The 14,200-nt window shown below is 51.9% G+C and overlaps 2 protein-coding genes across 4 annotated transcripts in view; one reads left to right on the top strand and one right to left on the bottom strand.

The window, feature by feature from the left end:
* S100PBP (S100P binding protein) overlaps positions 1-5,250 on the top strand; it is a 37,588-nt gene extending 32,338 nt beyond the window's left edge. For both annotated transcript variants that reach the window (XM_029946406.1, XM_029946404.1), the window contains exons 6-7: positions 768-855; positions 2,650-5,250. In XM_029946406.1, coding sequence (XP_029802266.1) covers positions 768-855; positions 2,650-2,791 — 230 coding nt within the window. In that variant the 3' untranslated portion in view covers positions 2,792-5,250. The remainder of the gene's footprint in view (positions 1-767; positions 856-2,649) is intronic.
* A 2,998-nt stretch (positions 5,251-8,248) lies between these two features.
* Positions 8,249-14,200, bottom strand: FNDC5 (fibronectin type III domain containing 5). 2 transcript variants are annotated; one of them, XM_029949617.1, is made up of 5 exons: positions 13,964-14,200; positions 13,284-13,482; positions 12,864-12,953; positions 10,619-10,752; positions 8,249-9,756 (listed from the first exon to the last, which is right to left on the bottom strand). In XM_029949617.1, the coding sequence occupies exons 2-5, from the start codon at positions 13,465-13,467 to the stop codon at positions 9,718-9,720; spliced, it is 447 nt and encodes a 148-aa protein (XP_029805477.1). In that variant the 5' UTR covers positions 13,468-13,482; positions 13,964-14,200; the 3' UTR covers positions 8,249-9,717. The 2 variants fall into 2 exon arrangements, with proteins under 2 accessions (XP_029805477.1, XP_029805475.1); XM_029949615.1 differs by having other exon boundaries at positions 8,249-10,310; positions 13,964-14,046.

Below are 14,200 nucleotides of genomic sequence, written 5' to 3'. Positions count from 1 at the left end.
AGAGAAACTGAGACAACATGAACAGGGGGAGTGTGGGGAGAGAGGGAGAGGGAAAGAATCCCAAGCAGGCTCTGCACTGTCAGCACAGAGCCCTCTGTGGGGCTTGAACCCACAAACTGTGAGATCATGACCTGAGCCAAAACCAGCTTAACTGGCTTAACTGACTAGGCCACCCAGGTGCCCCAGCTTCTCTTGTTTCTTGAATGTATTTTGCTGTCTTATATCTCTGAGCCTTTGTATTAGCTATTTCTCTTGGACCCCCGACCTCTACCCCTCTCAATCTCAGTAACTGCGCATAGTTGACTTCCCCGGGAGAGGGCTTTTTCAAACCTCCACCCTCCAGTCTCTGTGCTCACATAGCAGCCTGTGTTCCTCCTGTCACACACGTATCACAAGTTTGGGAATCACCCGTCTCCTTATAAACTTAACTGAGGGCAGGTGCAGTGTCTTGTCTACTACCATATTCTAGGGCCCAACAAAGTTTCTCACACACTGTAGTAGCTAATGACTGTTAAATGAATGAATGGTGGCCGTCATCATTGCTGCTCCATCGCCATCATTGTCATCGTCGTCGTTGTCATCACCATCATCCTGAGAGCGCGCTGCCCTCACTGGCTTACGGTTTTTGTGCTGACCCCTTGTGATAATCGTAGATCGTATTAGGACCAGTGCCTGTTTTTTTCTTTCCCTGGGAGCACGTGCTTTGACCTAGGGTGATATGGCCGGTCACGGAGTTGCTTCCTAACCACGGTCCCTCTGTGTCACAGGTGCCTTGGGAGAACTGTACGCCTTGATGGATCAAGTTCATCAGGTGCCAAACCCAAAATGGCAGCATCCTTCGGACCTCACCATGCGGTGAGTGGGCGATCAGAAGGAGGAGGAGAAGGGTAGAGTTTGGCGGCAGGAGGAATGTGGTGGGGAATTGGGTGTAACTGTGTAATTGCAGAGGTAGGAAAGCAGCAGTAGAGTGGAGTGAGAACTAGACTGAAGTGCAGGACGCGTGGGGTCTGGTACTAGCTTTGCAGTTCATAACCAGCTGTATGATTGTGATCAACTCCATTTCTCTGGTCCTCACATCAGTAAAACTAACGTGTTGGACTAATAGGATGTCAGAAGGACTTTCTATTATGAAGTCTTCTGGATTCTTGATGCAGTGTGGTTTTATGGATTGATTAGGTACAGAAACTTTGGCGTCCTCTTTGAGTCCTTTCTCACCCCCTATTCAGTCCATTAGCAAATCCTAGAAGCTCTACCAATAACATATAGCCAAAAGGTGACCATTTCTCATCATTTTCACTTGCACTGTTGCAAGTCTTCTAAATGGTCTCCTGCTTCTGCCTTTGCCTGTCTACTATTCTCAACTCTGCAGCCCAAGAAATTCAGATTCTCTGCTCAAAATTTTCCATCTCACATTTCCCATGTTCACAGTCCCCTGTAAGGACAGTGGCCTGGGGTGACGTGGTTAGCTCACCAACCTCATCTCCTGTGACTCTTCCCCTTGCTCATTCTGTTCTAGTCACACTAGCTCCCTTGCTATTTTTCGAGTATGTCACACATGTTCCCACCTCAGGACCTCCATACTCTGTTTTCTCTCTAGTTGCCAAAAGCAGATCTCAGACAGGGCAGTGGAATGCTTAGTGGATGAATTCTGGAGACAGGTACAAATTCAAATCCAGGCTCTTACACTTACTCCACTTTATGACCTTGGGCCAGTTATTTAACCTGAGACTCAGTTTCCTTACCTGTACAAGATATTAATCAGAGTGCTTTTCTGGTAGGATTGTTGTTAGCATTAAATGAGGTGAGGTATTTACAGAATTCAGCAAGTACTTACATATAGGGCTAGATAAATGTCATAAAATATGATAACAGTTCTGGCTACTCATAATCACCTGTGGAGATGTCTGAAGATACAGATCCCTGACTCGAGGGATTCTGAGTCATTAAGACAGGGGTTGGGGTTGGGGGCCAAGAATTTCAATCTTTAAAAAGCTTCCCAGGTAGTTGTTAGCGGCAGCTGGAGTTGAGAAGGAGCTCAGATTATCTAACAGGGTCTTTGTCAGAACCACAGCCTAAAGGACCAGGGTGACTAAAGGGGAATCTGAAGAAACTTTACTTTCAGTCCGTGCTATTAATTATTCAGTCTCCAAACTTGCAACGTGGTACTCACATGATGACTTACCTTCTCTGGGAGTTTTATTCTAATTTTAACTGCCGTGTCCTGAGCAACCTTGAGCCGTATCAGACAATGAGGGCCTGTTGGAAGTACAAGTCTGAGGCAGTGAGATACAGATCCTGTTCTAAATGTTTCTTGAGGGACGAAATATTTTTTTGCCTACTTAAGTGTTATTTTACATGATGTATCGGGTTTCCTTAACATTGCATATATGACATGTATCACCATAATACCTGTGTGGCAAGCTGGCTTTGGGAGTTGGAAAGAAATAGCACTTACATTGTGACTTTCATATAAATAAAACAGTAAAAAAATTTCTAAAATTGTGAGGATTGAAATGTAAAATTAGTGTCTGATATCCAAAAGTAAAGATACTCTTCAAATAGTTGCCTTAGGCCATTTTTTGTGCACTTGTGGCCGTTCCAGCTGAAACACTCCTCTTTCCTGTTTTGATTTTCCCTTTCTCCTTACAGAAACTACGCTCGGTTCCGACAGAAACCTCTACAAAGATACAGCCTGACTCAGTGGGTTGACAGGAACAGGCGAAGCCACCATCGCTTCCAGCGCCTCCCAGACTTGCCGCCAGGTCCGTTTGTCGCATCCCATCCGCAGTGAAGGTCGCTCTCCAGGCTCCTGTTCCGGGTCCCGTTCAGAGCAGCAGCTCCTCTTCTGCTCTTTCGTGCTTTGTAGATTTTGAATTTTAATTTTTCACAAGATTTTTATTTAAAAGAACTTGTCACCTTTTGGAAATTCCTGTGGCTGACTTGAAACTGTTTTGTATGAGCGCCTTCTTGTTTGTGTGCATGCGTTTAAGCACTGTTAAGTTGTTATTTTTTTTAATTTAAACTGAAGGTGACCACTTCTTGAGAGCCAGCGTTAAGCCGGAACCCCGAGGCGCAGGCAGAGCACCTGCACAGAGGTGAAGTCTACTTCTGGTGCCCAAAAGACATCCTCTTCTGATGTCCTGTAACAAAGAGATTACTAGGCTGTGAGGCAGTGTTAATTACTGCTGATGACATAAAGGAACATAAGTCACTTTTAACAACCCCTCTTACTTTTTTATTTGCATCTCTGAATACCTCTCAGTATTTTCAAGGTGGTAACCCCCCTGGAGTAGGACGGTGCAGGACGACTCCTGCTGAAGGGACACATTGAGAGTGTAAATCTTCGCTCTTTTTTTGTACTTACTAGCTGCCTTTATTTATTTATTTTCGTTGCCCCCTACCCCCATTCTTCATTAAATTTGTTTTGCACAATAGGTTTACAAATCTTACACGTCTTAACTCTGACAGAAGACTGCTGACTAGCCCTTGTTGATTTGTGGTCTTGTGACTGTCTTCTCTGCCTTTGCTCAAGGATTGTCCTTTTTCCCCAGTGACCACTAGGTTCTGTTGGTGTGTGTTTCTGTATCCTGTTAGACATAGATATGCCTCTTAAGAGCAGCCTCCCTGCTCCCTTCATTAAAGAGCTTCCCACCCAGAGTCCTCACTCTAGGACGGGCCAGAAAGCCAGTCCTACTGAGGTGTGAGTTGGTCTACAGTTTCACCTGCTCCACTCCCACCTTCAGGGATGAGTTGATGTGTCAGTCAGTGAGTCAGTCATCCTGTGGGAGAGACTTTGGAGAGGCACTCTGTTGTCTCCATTATTAGTTAACAAGAGGTGCCTTTAGCTTCTGGATGTTACCATCTCATTTGGTCAAACCTCTCATACACAGTTTGACAAAACTGCTAATGTGGGTCTAATCTGTTGTGGTTAAGCCTGTGCCCAAAAGCCTTCCCTGACCTTAAGGTTTGGTGTTCTAACTCGGCAGACTGTGTAGCCTAAGGGATGTCGAGGAGTTGGTCATTCTTTCTGTACAGCCAGCCCTCGGCATCCCGGGAGACTTGGCAGTTCGGCGTCCGTGCTCCTGCTCACGCTCTGGGAAGGCTGGGCGTAGTTGCCGTGGCGCGGCCTGCGGCCTCCGTCTGCCTTTGTGGTTCCATCAGCCCATCTCCGTGTGCGAGAAACCCATCTGAAACCCCTACCCTGCTTTAGAAACTGACTTGGGAAGAGTTTAGTCACTCAAGCCACCAGTAAACTTAGATGGATGCCGCTAAGTGTTTACCGTTTTTATCCAGGTGAGGAGTCTCTTCCTTGGACATTTGGTTTAGATTCTGGAACCAAATGGAAAGAAGTTCTGTTCAGAGGCAAGAGTCAAAATCTGTTGCTGTCGGCATAATGGACGTCCGCTCTATCAGTCACTTCCCCAGATTTCCCGAACTTAGCATGATAGAGTGAGACGGGCAGACATCCACCTTCGGAACCGCAGCAGAATAAAAATTAGCTGGAGCCGGAGTACCAGGCACTGTGGCTGTTTCGTTCCCCACAGTCAGCCCAGGCGGCGAAGGGGCGGCATTTCGCTTGGGCTCGGGTTCCTGCACTCCCGGTACAAGAGGGTTTAAGTCTGAACGTGTAATGGCAGCCTTGCCTTTGCCAAATCAAATGAGTGACGGGTTAACTAGAAAATGTGACAATCACATTTCCTCTTTGCTCAAGTAATTCTGTTTTTCCAAAGCTTTAGCAGCTTAATTAAATCTGTTGGACTGGGGGAGGAGAGAACTGTTCTTTAGCGGTTAACATGGTATTCTTTAAGAAGAAGAAACAAAGCCAAAGAAATCTCATTATCAGGCATGTTGGCCTTACAGACGGTGGTGGGTAAAATCTGGAGTTTTGATCTGAATTTGAAGCTGCATATCCTGTGGGTGCTGCCCTCAGTCTCGTATTTCATGACGCACTCTTGCTGTACGGTTTGATCGGAGTGACGGTATGTGCATTCAGCTGCCCTACCGAGCTGCTTCGTTCGTGATGACATTCTCACCACACGGTCTTGACAAAGAGTAAAAATGTGCTGTTTACAGAGTTTACTTTTAAGAGCCTGAACTAACCTGTAGTTTAGCCTCTAACGCAGGCCTGATTTACTTGAGTTGTCAGGATCAATTATGAAACTGAAGTTTGGTGCCTCTTTATGATGTTTTTTCCCTTGGAGCAGTTGTGTTTAATGTCATTAAAAAGAAATAAAAGTACTTGTCATGGCATATGTGCTCTGGCCGTCTGTTGCAGGCTTTGAAAGAGGGTTCCTTCCTCTTCTGCGTAGGTAGGTTAGTGGGGTCTGGGCGGGGGTGGCAGTTAGTAGATTGTGGTGCTGGGGGAGGCGAGGGTGCATGCTCCCTATTCTTTTGAGGGTAAATTACAGTGTTTAGAAAGGCATTCCAGCAGTTAAGAAATGCTGAAATTGACTGGGATCTGCAGCTACCTCTAGTGCAAGTCAGGAGCCTGACAGAGAGAAAGCCTGAAATATCGCTGTGCGGCCGTTTCTGCAGAGAGGGGACGGCTCAACCCCGTCACACAAGCGCCGCGCTCGGGTCCCTCCCCCGGCTGTGTGGCTGACCTGTGTCCGCCTCTCCCAAGCGACTGCTGCCTAAGGAGGAAGCTGAGCTATCCCAGGGCATTCTCCCTTTAAGGGATGTGGGAAACCAGAATTGATAACATTGATAGTTGTTCTTAATCCAGCTTCGCCAGAAACTGCCACTGGAACCTGGATGAAGGTGGCATAAGTGTGGGTAGATGTGGGAGACACGGCGTTCCTTCGATCCCTTTTGTGAGCCTCAGCTTCTTAGACTTGCCCCAGGAGACAGGATGAAGGCAGTACTAGCTTGTCACCTCCATTAGCCAGTGCTTTGAAGATCTCCCTTCATGCTGGGGAAATAAGTAGCAACATGTTGGGACAGGCTCTCTGTCCTGCTGTTATGTAAGTTTTGTCTAGTGGACATTGTATAGTCCAGGCCAAAGCTTCAATATAAATTTGCTAAACACGCAGCTATTTGACACAGATCCATTTTGTTCCTGTCAGGCGGAGATCCCTTGTCCAGGGAGTTGCTTATTTCCTTTTTAGCAACGTGTCGCTGCAGACATCAAAGGCTTCCGAGACCAGGCTGCGTTGTCTGAAGTGGTGATGTCCTTTACCCTGAGTTCGTTTCATGTTACAGGAAATTGAGGGGGAGGAGAAATGGACCTTCTCTCAAAGGAATGGGGTCATCCTCTAGCCTATTTTGAGCTTTTAGAGAAGAAAAAAAACTCCAACCACCTAAAACTAGAAAGCAGAGTTCCCTGCCTTTCTCAGTGTTGTCCTGCTTTTCTCCGACCAAACAGTTCCTAAGCTGGTGCTAGGGTGCGTGTGCTCTAAGTCAGAGCACCTGTCAGGAAAAAAATTTCCACTTGTCACAGGAAGTATCAGCCAGTCGGCGGTGGCATTCCTTAATGAACCAGCGCCTGCCTTGTCAGTCCTCCCCACCTGTCCTGGCCGATGACAGCTGGAACATGCCACACAGACAGGAAAGCAGACCTTCCCCAGCACCCACGGAGAAGGGGGTGGAATGTAATCTCTCGGACCACCTTTCAAACACTCCGCGTGGTGGTCCTGCCTCCCTGTCATTCTCATTAAGGGACTATTTGTACAGCAGGATCTCCTTCGACTTAGCCTCCGAGGACACCTGGAGGGCTGGGGACTACCGTACTGCAGGCGTTTGGGGCGGCTGGAGCCAGGCGGGGCCACGTCCCACTCGTGGAAGCAACTGGTCTTGGAGGCCACTTAACAGCAAAATCCCAGAACTGTCAAATAGGTTTAACGAGGGTGAGAAATAGCACAGCGGTCTGGAACATCACGTGACTGAGTGGTGTGCTAGTCCATGTTTTTGTAAAAGGGCTGAATGAGAGATCTTACGAGTGGGTGCTAGAGGAGGCCACCCTGAAAAGCCTGAGTTTAAGCGACAGGATCAGAAAGAGGGAAGGACTCCTGCCCCACAGAAAACACTCGTGGTCCTTCCTCCCCGAGACCCTGCAGCTTCCCTCTTCCTGTTTGTACCCTTGTTTTTGACAGATGAGGAAGCCACCCCCCAGAGAAGTAGCTGGCCCGAGGGGCCACGCGGGGACAAGGCGGGGTCTCTGCCCTCCGCCCAGCATTGTCCAGCATTCTCCCACAGGCCCGGTGTGGCCTGCGGGTCAGGTCACAGTCTCCGAGAACGCGCCCAGACCCATCCCAGGCTGTGAGGAATCTGCAGATCCAAGCGCGGTGGAGAGGGGCCCCCAGCCCAGTCCTAACTGTAGGTTTACTGGCCCAAGAAAAGCTCAGTCGTAGAACGTGGGGCTTTAGGGGGGTAACTGAAGGGAATGGGGTTCATCTAAACCAGAAGTGCTCCCTCCTCCCCCTCAGGCCCTCAGCTCCAGCACTACAGGCAGTGCTGACCACACACAGAGACCTCTCTACCTGGCGCTGACTCCGGGGCTGCTCCAGAACGTGGCACCAGACAGGAACACAAGGAGCGAGGGCCTGGCAAGTACCTCTCTCTCAGGATTACAGAGTTCTGGTTGCTAACAGATTTCCACTTTCCCACCCAGTCTTTAAGACCTGTTTTCCTCCTCTTGGAACCTTCCAGAACAGTCTACCCTAAGTCCTGCTCACCTGACATTTTCTCTCAAAGCTCTTGCTGGCTCTGGACAGAAAGTGTATAAGATGCCCCATTTGCCGGTTTGCTCACTGGCTAATGTATCGTTACTGCACCTTGCAGCCCGCTGTTGGGCTCATCACGAGGTTCCTTGAACAGCCCCCCATGGTGAGCACTGCTGAATTCCGCTTCAGCTTCCGCAGCTTCTCCCCGCTCCCCTCCTCACCCTGGGGAGGGACCAGAACTGCATTCCTTTGGTCAGGGAAAACACCCAACTGCTACCCAGAGGGGAAAACCCTTTGTTTGAAAATCCGAGCCCCAGCCTGCATACCTATGCGATGAGGCAGCCCAAGCCAGGATTTGGGGGCTTCAGTAATAGGCTGAGGGAGCAGCTATTTTCTCCTCCTCCACGTGCACCCCCATCTGTTCGAGATTTCCCTTCCAACTCCAGCTTGGCTGGCAGGCATGTCCCGAAGACGCTGGAGGCCAAAATGGAGAGAGAGAACTGACTCCCTCCTCCACACATCCTGACTTGCTGCCAACTGCCGGAAAAAGAGGGCAACATTTGGGCATTTACCAGAAGACAGGGATGTGCCTTTTCATTTGTCGTTTATTTTACATTTAAAAAGAGGTTATTGCTCTAACTGGATCAGAGGTAAGGACCTCTCCCCTAAGCAGCCTTGGCCTTGCAGCCCCGTTCAGCAGGGATGGAAGTCACAAGACAATGAGTGGAGCCTCATGCCCTCCCATGAGGAAGCCCTTAGTAGTGCTGACATCCGCCTTTTACCCGGTCTCGCCCCCTCGCCGTGCAGCCACGCCAGGGCGGAGCAGAGCGCTGGCCGGCCTGGCCACGAGAGCTCGTGTAGACCGGACGGCAGGGCCGGTCAGTGGGTGATGGCTTTCAGCTCTCCGGCTTGGGGGCCACCGCTCTGACCAGTCAGTTCAACAGGTATTCACTGAGCGCCTACTGTGTGCCAGGCTTGTGCTAGGTGCGGTCCTCCCCCGTGCCCGTCCTGAGCCGCCGATGGAAGACGCAGAGGCCCCTCTCTTCCCACGTGGGCGTTCAGCAGCCGTAACTTGCAGTCCTGGGGAAGAGTCTGCCTGCCCTTATCAAGCACCATTTTTGTTTTGTTTTGTTTTGTTTTGTTTGCCAGAAAGGGGCAGTGGAGAGAGAGAGAGACCTGTCACCTCACACCACTCAGGCTCTAGTCAAGGACATGAGGACCCTGGGTAGCTTTCACAGAACCCTGGATGAGATGGCAAGATATGGAGACCCCAGAGGCCAGGGCTGCTCTGTCCATGGTAAAATGGCTCAGGCCTGCCTTCTAGCAGCTTCGACTCCAGAGTGGGTGATGCAGCAGCCCCCAGGATGTCCCATGTGGACATACCTTTACAGTCGTGTAAGCCGGCGTCGTTACAATTCCCAAGAGACTCTTCCTAAAGAAATGGGGCCAGTACCGTCCAAGTCTCTTTCCTACCTCGTCTTCTTAAGACTGCAGACCAATTATGTTAATAGTCAAAATAAGAGCCAAAGACAGAGGCTTCGGGCAGCGAGCTCGGGGCATTCCTCTGCCCTCTGGAGTGAAGCCCTTCGGTCACGTTTTCCAAAGAAACAAAACGGAACATCTTACACGTAACTCGCAAAGTTGTGCACCGCACCGCAAGTCCTTGAGGGCTGGATCCTGGAAAGGCAGCCACACCCCTCCCCCCGGCTTTCCTGAAGGCTCTCGGGCTGAAAGACACAGCTGGAGTCAGTCTAGGTGCTTGTCATCTCCCAGGGGCTCTGTGCATTGTCTCAAAGAGGAAGCCAGTCCAGGAGAGGCAAGGAGGCAGAAAGGAGGCTGTGTCTCATGCAGCTTTGCCTTTTCCAGAATGGGGCCAGGCCTTTTAGTTTTGTGGCTTATTTTTTGCAGAATTTGGGTTCGTAGTCGGGCTTCCTTCACCAGACTAGGACAGGGAAGGGCGTGCCTCCCCCTCCCTCCGCCGTCCTCCCTGTCCCGGTGCCCACGGACCCAGGGACCGGCAGAGAAGAAAAATGAAATCCTCCCTTCAGACAGGCAGTCACGCTTCGATGATGTTCACCGAGGGCTTGTTTGGAAACTGGGAGGAGAAAAATGAGAGAAGCAGCCAGGGCTAATTGAACAGACTTCTTGCAAGGTTGGAACTAGGGAGAGGACACGAGAAGGAAGGGCTGCAGCCAGAAGCCAGGCTCTTGTCCCGCACGGAAGGAAAGGAGTGGCCCTGCCCCAGTGCCTCGTCTCTCTGCCTTCAACCCAGCCTTCGGCCTCACTCCCTTAGTGGCCAAGACTGGGGGCTGGGCCCTCGGCCCCTGGTCCCCTGTCCACCCCCGGCAGGGCCATCCCGCCGGCCAGTTCTCGTGCATTCCTGCAGACCTGCCTCTGAGCCCAGCCTCAGCCACTGACATTGCTGAGGTGCTTCTGGAGATGGGGTTAATAAGAGGCTTCAGGAAAAGGCGTGAGAGAAAAGCCGAGAGGGGACAGTAAGCCCAGAGGGTGTGAGGAGATGGAGGGAGGAGATGTGGAGAGGGCCGGCTGTTTGTTTGCTGGACAATCACCGTCAGAACCAGGACATCTCTCACTTCTCCACCGTCTCTTCTGAGCTGCTCAGAGTGAGCACTGAAAAGGCTTTCATATCTGTTTTGCAGAAGAGGAAATGAAGGCACAAAGAGGTGAAGGGCCTGCTCAAGGTCACGCGGCACAGCAGGGGCAGAAATGAGCCTAGAACCCCCTACTCGTGTGGTCCCACGCCCACCAAGAATTCTGCCCTCCCCAGGCACCGCATTCGTTGAGCCCCACTGGCCCCCGGAGAAGGCCCAAGATCAATTTGCTGTGGCCCGTGTGTCACACGGGCGGTGGCCAAGCTTGGCCCTGCCCAGCTGCAGCCACGGGGGACCCGAGCAGAGCCCAGGGGCCGCCCACACAGGCCGGACACTGGCTCTCACCTTGCTGCGGAGAAGACCTCCGCCTTGGTGCTCTGGTGTGCTGGTTTCTGACGCACTCTTGGTTTTCTCCTTGTTGTTATTGGGTTCATTGTCCTTGATAATGTCATACTGGCGGCAGAAGAGGGCGATGACGCCTGGGGGGGGGGGGGTGCGTGACAAGGGAGATCAGTGAGAGGCCTGAGCTCCAGGCCTGCCTGCCTGCTTCATCCTCACTGGCACCTGCTGAGCCCTGGTTAGATACTGAGCTCCGGCTGGCCTCTCCCGGGCACCACCGCAGCCGCCTGCCTCAGGCCCATGTCCACCTGTCCCCCGCTACGCCACGCCCTTTGTTACTGCTGGGCTGATCTTCCCAACAGGCATCTGATCCCCAACCTTCCTTTCATTAAACCCCTGACAGCTCCCATTTCCCCTCAGGAGCAACAGAAACAGTCAACACTGGCTGAACGTGTGCCAGGCCCTGTGTACCCAGACGGCCGATGCCACCGCGTCCTCACAGCGCCAGGAGGGTACCTGTAACCGCCCTCCCCAGGTTACCAGGGAGGACTCTGATGCAGAGCGCCTACCGCAGGGCCCGTGAAGGGGGGAAGCTGGGGTGCACGCTCCAGGGCCTGCGCTCTGCTAGCTGTTCACTGTTAGCAAACTCTTAAGACGTGAACGTCATCGTTTTTGAAAGTCAGATACTATTAAGGCAGCAGACTCCAGTGCTGGTAGGTGTCTTCTCCATTTTTACCTCTGTGCTTTATTTATAGTGCTATTTCTTGATCTGTTTTAGATAGTTTCTTTTGACTTTCCACCATGGTAGATACCCTGCTTCCTTCCCCATGATCCTAACAGAACCACATCACAACCTTGGGTTGGTTCACTAGGTTTTTATGGTTATCTAAACACTGTCTGTGCCCAGTCTAATAATGCACCATAAACCTCTTTTGTACGATCTTTTCTTTTTGCCCTTTTTCTACAAGTGCCTGGTTGGTTTTTTTTTAAGTTCTTACTCATTTATTTTGCAAGAGAGAGAAAGACAAAGCGAGGGTCGGGGCAGAGAGAGAAGGAGAGAGAGAATCCCAAGCAGGCTCCAAGCTGTCAGCACAGAGCCCCACACGCGGGCTCAATCTCATGAACTGAGACATCATGACCTGAACCGAAAGCAAGAGCCAGACACTGAACCGACTGAGCCTCCCAGGCGCCCTGCAAGCACCTGCTTTTCGATGGGCCTACAGAACATGTTATCCAAACGCTTCTCCAATGCGGCCTGCCCGCTCAACCGCCATGCTGATGCAGACCTGGCACAGCGTTCACGTCCCTCAAAACAGACGCCAGCCTACTTTACAGCCTCACCATCCTTTACTGTCCCCTTTCTACCTTCTCTCTTGGGTCACAGCTGCACTGAGCCAGACTGAACTTAATTTGTTTCTTCTACACGCTATCATCAGAACACTGTTCCTTTTTTTTGGCTGCCTGGCGAACTCCTATTCATCCTGCAGAGCTCAGTCCCCATGTTTCCTCTCTACTCCTGGCCCCAGAACAGACTCCCTCGCCTCTCCCCTCAGGTGATGGAGCTCATCACACTCAATTACACTTAAGCAATGGGCTTGGCTCCTCCCAGACCCAGTTCCTTGCGAGCCCAGGGCTCTCCTTAGTCATGACTGCAGTACTGCTATCTGGAATCGGGTAGCTGTTCAGAAAATGCTCGTTAAGTACGAAGATGACATTTGTTCTTTATCCTCAGGTAGCGCACAGACAAGTGGGAAAAGGGAGAGACATGAGCCCAACTACCTCGTCTAAGAAAAGCTAAAGAGGAAGAGAAGCAGTGCATTGTGGGAGCACCATGCAAGACGGCCATTTGAATAGATGGACCAGGGAGATTTTATGGAGGCCGTCTCAGAACTGGGTCTAGATGGAGAAGTATGTTAAGGTGTCCCAAGCCTGAAGCACCTGGAGGCCCGAGGAGCCCAGAAGGAGGCACGGTGGCAGCAGTCGTGGACAGAAGGCAAAGGGGCTGTGGATGCGTCCACCCCAGGAGTCTGAACTGACAGAGGGAAGGACAAGCGTTCATATACCAGTCCTCCAAGGCAGCTCTTAACCTACTAGGTTCTTTGTGAGAGTTCTGATCTGGCCCCCAGAGCAGGACTTCGAGGCTTCTCACGTTCTCTCTCAGCTGCCTCCAAGCTCCTGTGAGAGAAGGGGTCTGGCCAGGGGCCTTCATTCCCCTGAGGTCAAGGGCATTAGAGCTTGGAGGCAGACTCACCGGCCCACATGAACAGGACCACCACAATGATCAGCACCTCGCCGGTTCGCAGCTGTTGGCTCCTCCCCATCTCCTTCATGGTCACCTCATCTGTGGGGAGGGGGACACTGGGTCCGAGGTTCCATTCATTCCCAGCCACCCCTCAAGGGCCAGGCCCAAGACTTTGAGCGCTTGTTTCTACAGGTGCCCAGACATCTAACAAAGAGACTCGAGAGTACGCCAATGGCAACAGGGGCAGCGGCAACAGGGCACCCAAAGCTGAGAGGCGGTCTCCCCATTGTTTTGGGGACTAGGGTGACCTCCTCTCTCGGGTACTGCTTTACTAGGCAGCAGGGTGTAGGGGGCTGGGGACGGTGGGGGGTTGGTGCTGTCCTCAAGCCTCACCCCGCCCACACCCTGCCAACAGTGCCCTGGGCCTGCCTTTGTTCTTGGCCGCCATCTTCTCCGCCTCGCGTGGAGTCTTGAAGAGCACAGGCTCGCTGGCCGGACTCTGGCCCTGAATGGAGATGGCCTGCACGTGCACAATGTACTCGGTGTCCTCCTCCAGGTCCCAGAGGGCGCACGAGCGGGTGGTGGTGTTCACCTCCTGGATGAAACGCAGCATCCTCACGTCCTTCTTCTGCCAAGGCAAATGCGGGCCCACTGCTGTCAGCGCCCCATCACCGACCCCACTCTGCCCGCCTCGCTGGCGGTGACAAGGGCTCACCCGGCTACCGAGCTTTTGTAAATAAAGTCTTTATACACATAAGCTCCCTCACCGATCCCCTCACCCCCAGCAGGGAGCTATCGTTTCCAGGTAAGGAGACTGGGTGCCGAGAGGTTAGAGAAGTCGCCCAGGACTCTCTCTCCAGAACTTGAGCCAGCTCCCAAACCCCGGTCTCATGTTTAAGAGCGAAACCAGGCTCCTGATTCCCAGATTCCACTCAAATTCCTCACTGATCTGCCCCCCTCTGGGGTCCCCATCCCAAGCCATGTGTGCAAATCTTCTGCCTGTCCCTCTTGCCCCGTGTTCCCTTTTCCTTTCTATTTCTGCACCCCCTCCTCCCCACCCCCTGCCACTATCTTGATGCGTTCTTCCCTCCCGGACCCTCAAGGGTTACCTGCTGAGAGATGGCAAATCCGATGACAACCTCATCCTCCAGGACGTCCCAGCTCACCACCGCAGAGTTGGCCTTGAGGTGCCTGACAGTGACATTCACTGGGGCCGAGGGGCTGTCTGGGGGTGGGGAGGCACCTGAGCCTGAGCACCCCCTGCTGTGGGGCCCAGGCCCACTGTTTTGTAAGTGGAAACCTGGGGAAGGCCACACAGTGGGGGGAGGAAGAAAGCAAGGCCTCCA

Source organism: Suricata suricatta, chromosome 8, assembly GCF_006229205.1.
Source record: "Suricata suricatta isolate VVHF042 chromosome 8, meerkat_22Aug2017_6uvM2_HiC, whole genome shotgun sequence".
In the NCBI taxonomy this organism is placed as follows: Eukaryota; Metazoa; Chordata; class Mammalia; order Carnivora; family Herpestidae; genus Suricata; species Suricata suricatta.
This window is presented reverse-complemented; position numbering and strand designations above follow the sequence as displayed.

What these genes read in the sequence shown, in the direction of transcription:
- FNDC5 (XM_029949617.1), bottom strand. Translation starts at nt 13,467, where the DNA reads ATGCTGCGTTTCATCCAGGAGGTGAACACCACCACCCGCTCGTGCGCC. An exon ending in GATGGCGGCCAAGAACAAAG is followed by an intron (nt 12,954 to 13,283) that starts GCAGGCCCAGGG and finishes CCCTCCCCACAG; the next exon opens with ATGAGGTGACCATGAAGGAG. An exon ending in GAGGTCTTCTCCGCAGCAAG is followed by an intron (nt 9,757 to 10,618) that starts GTGAGAGCCAGT and finishes TTCTCCTCCCAG; the next exon opens with TTTCCAAACAAGCCCTCGGT.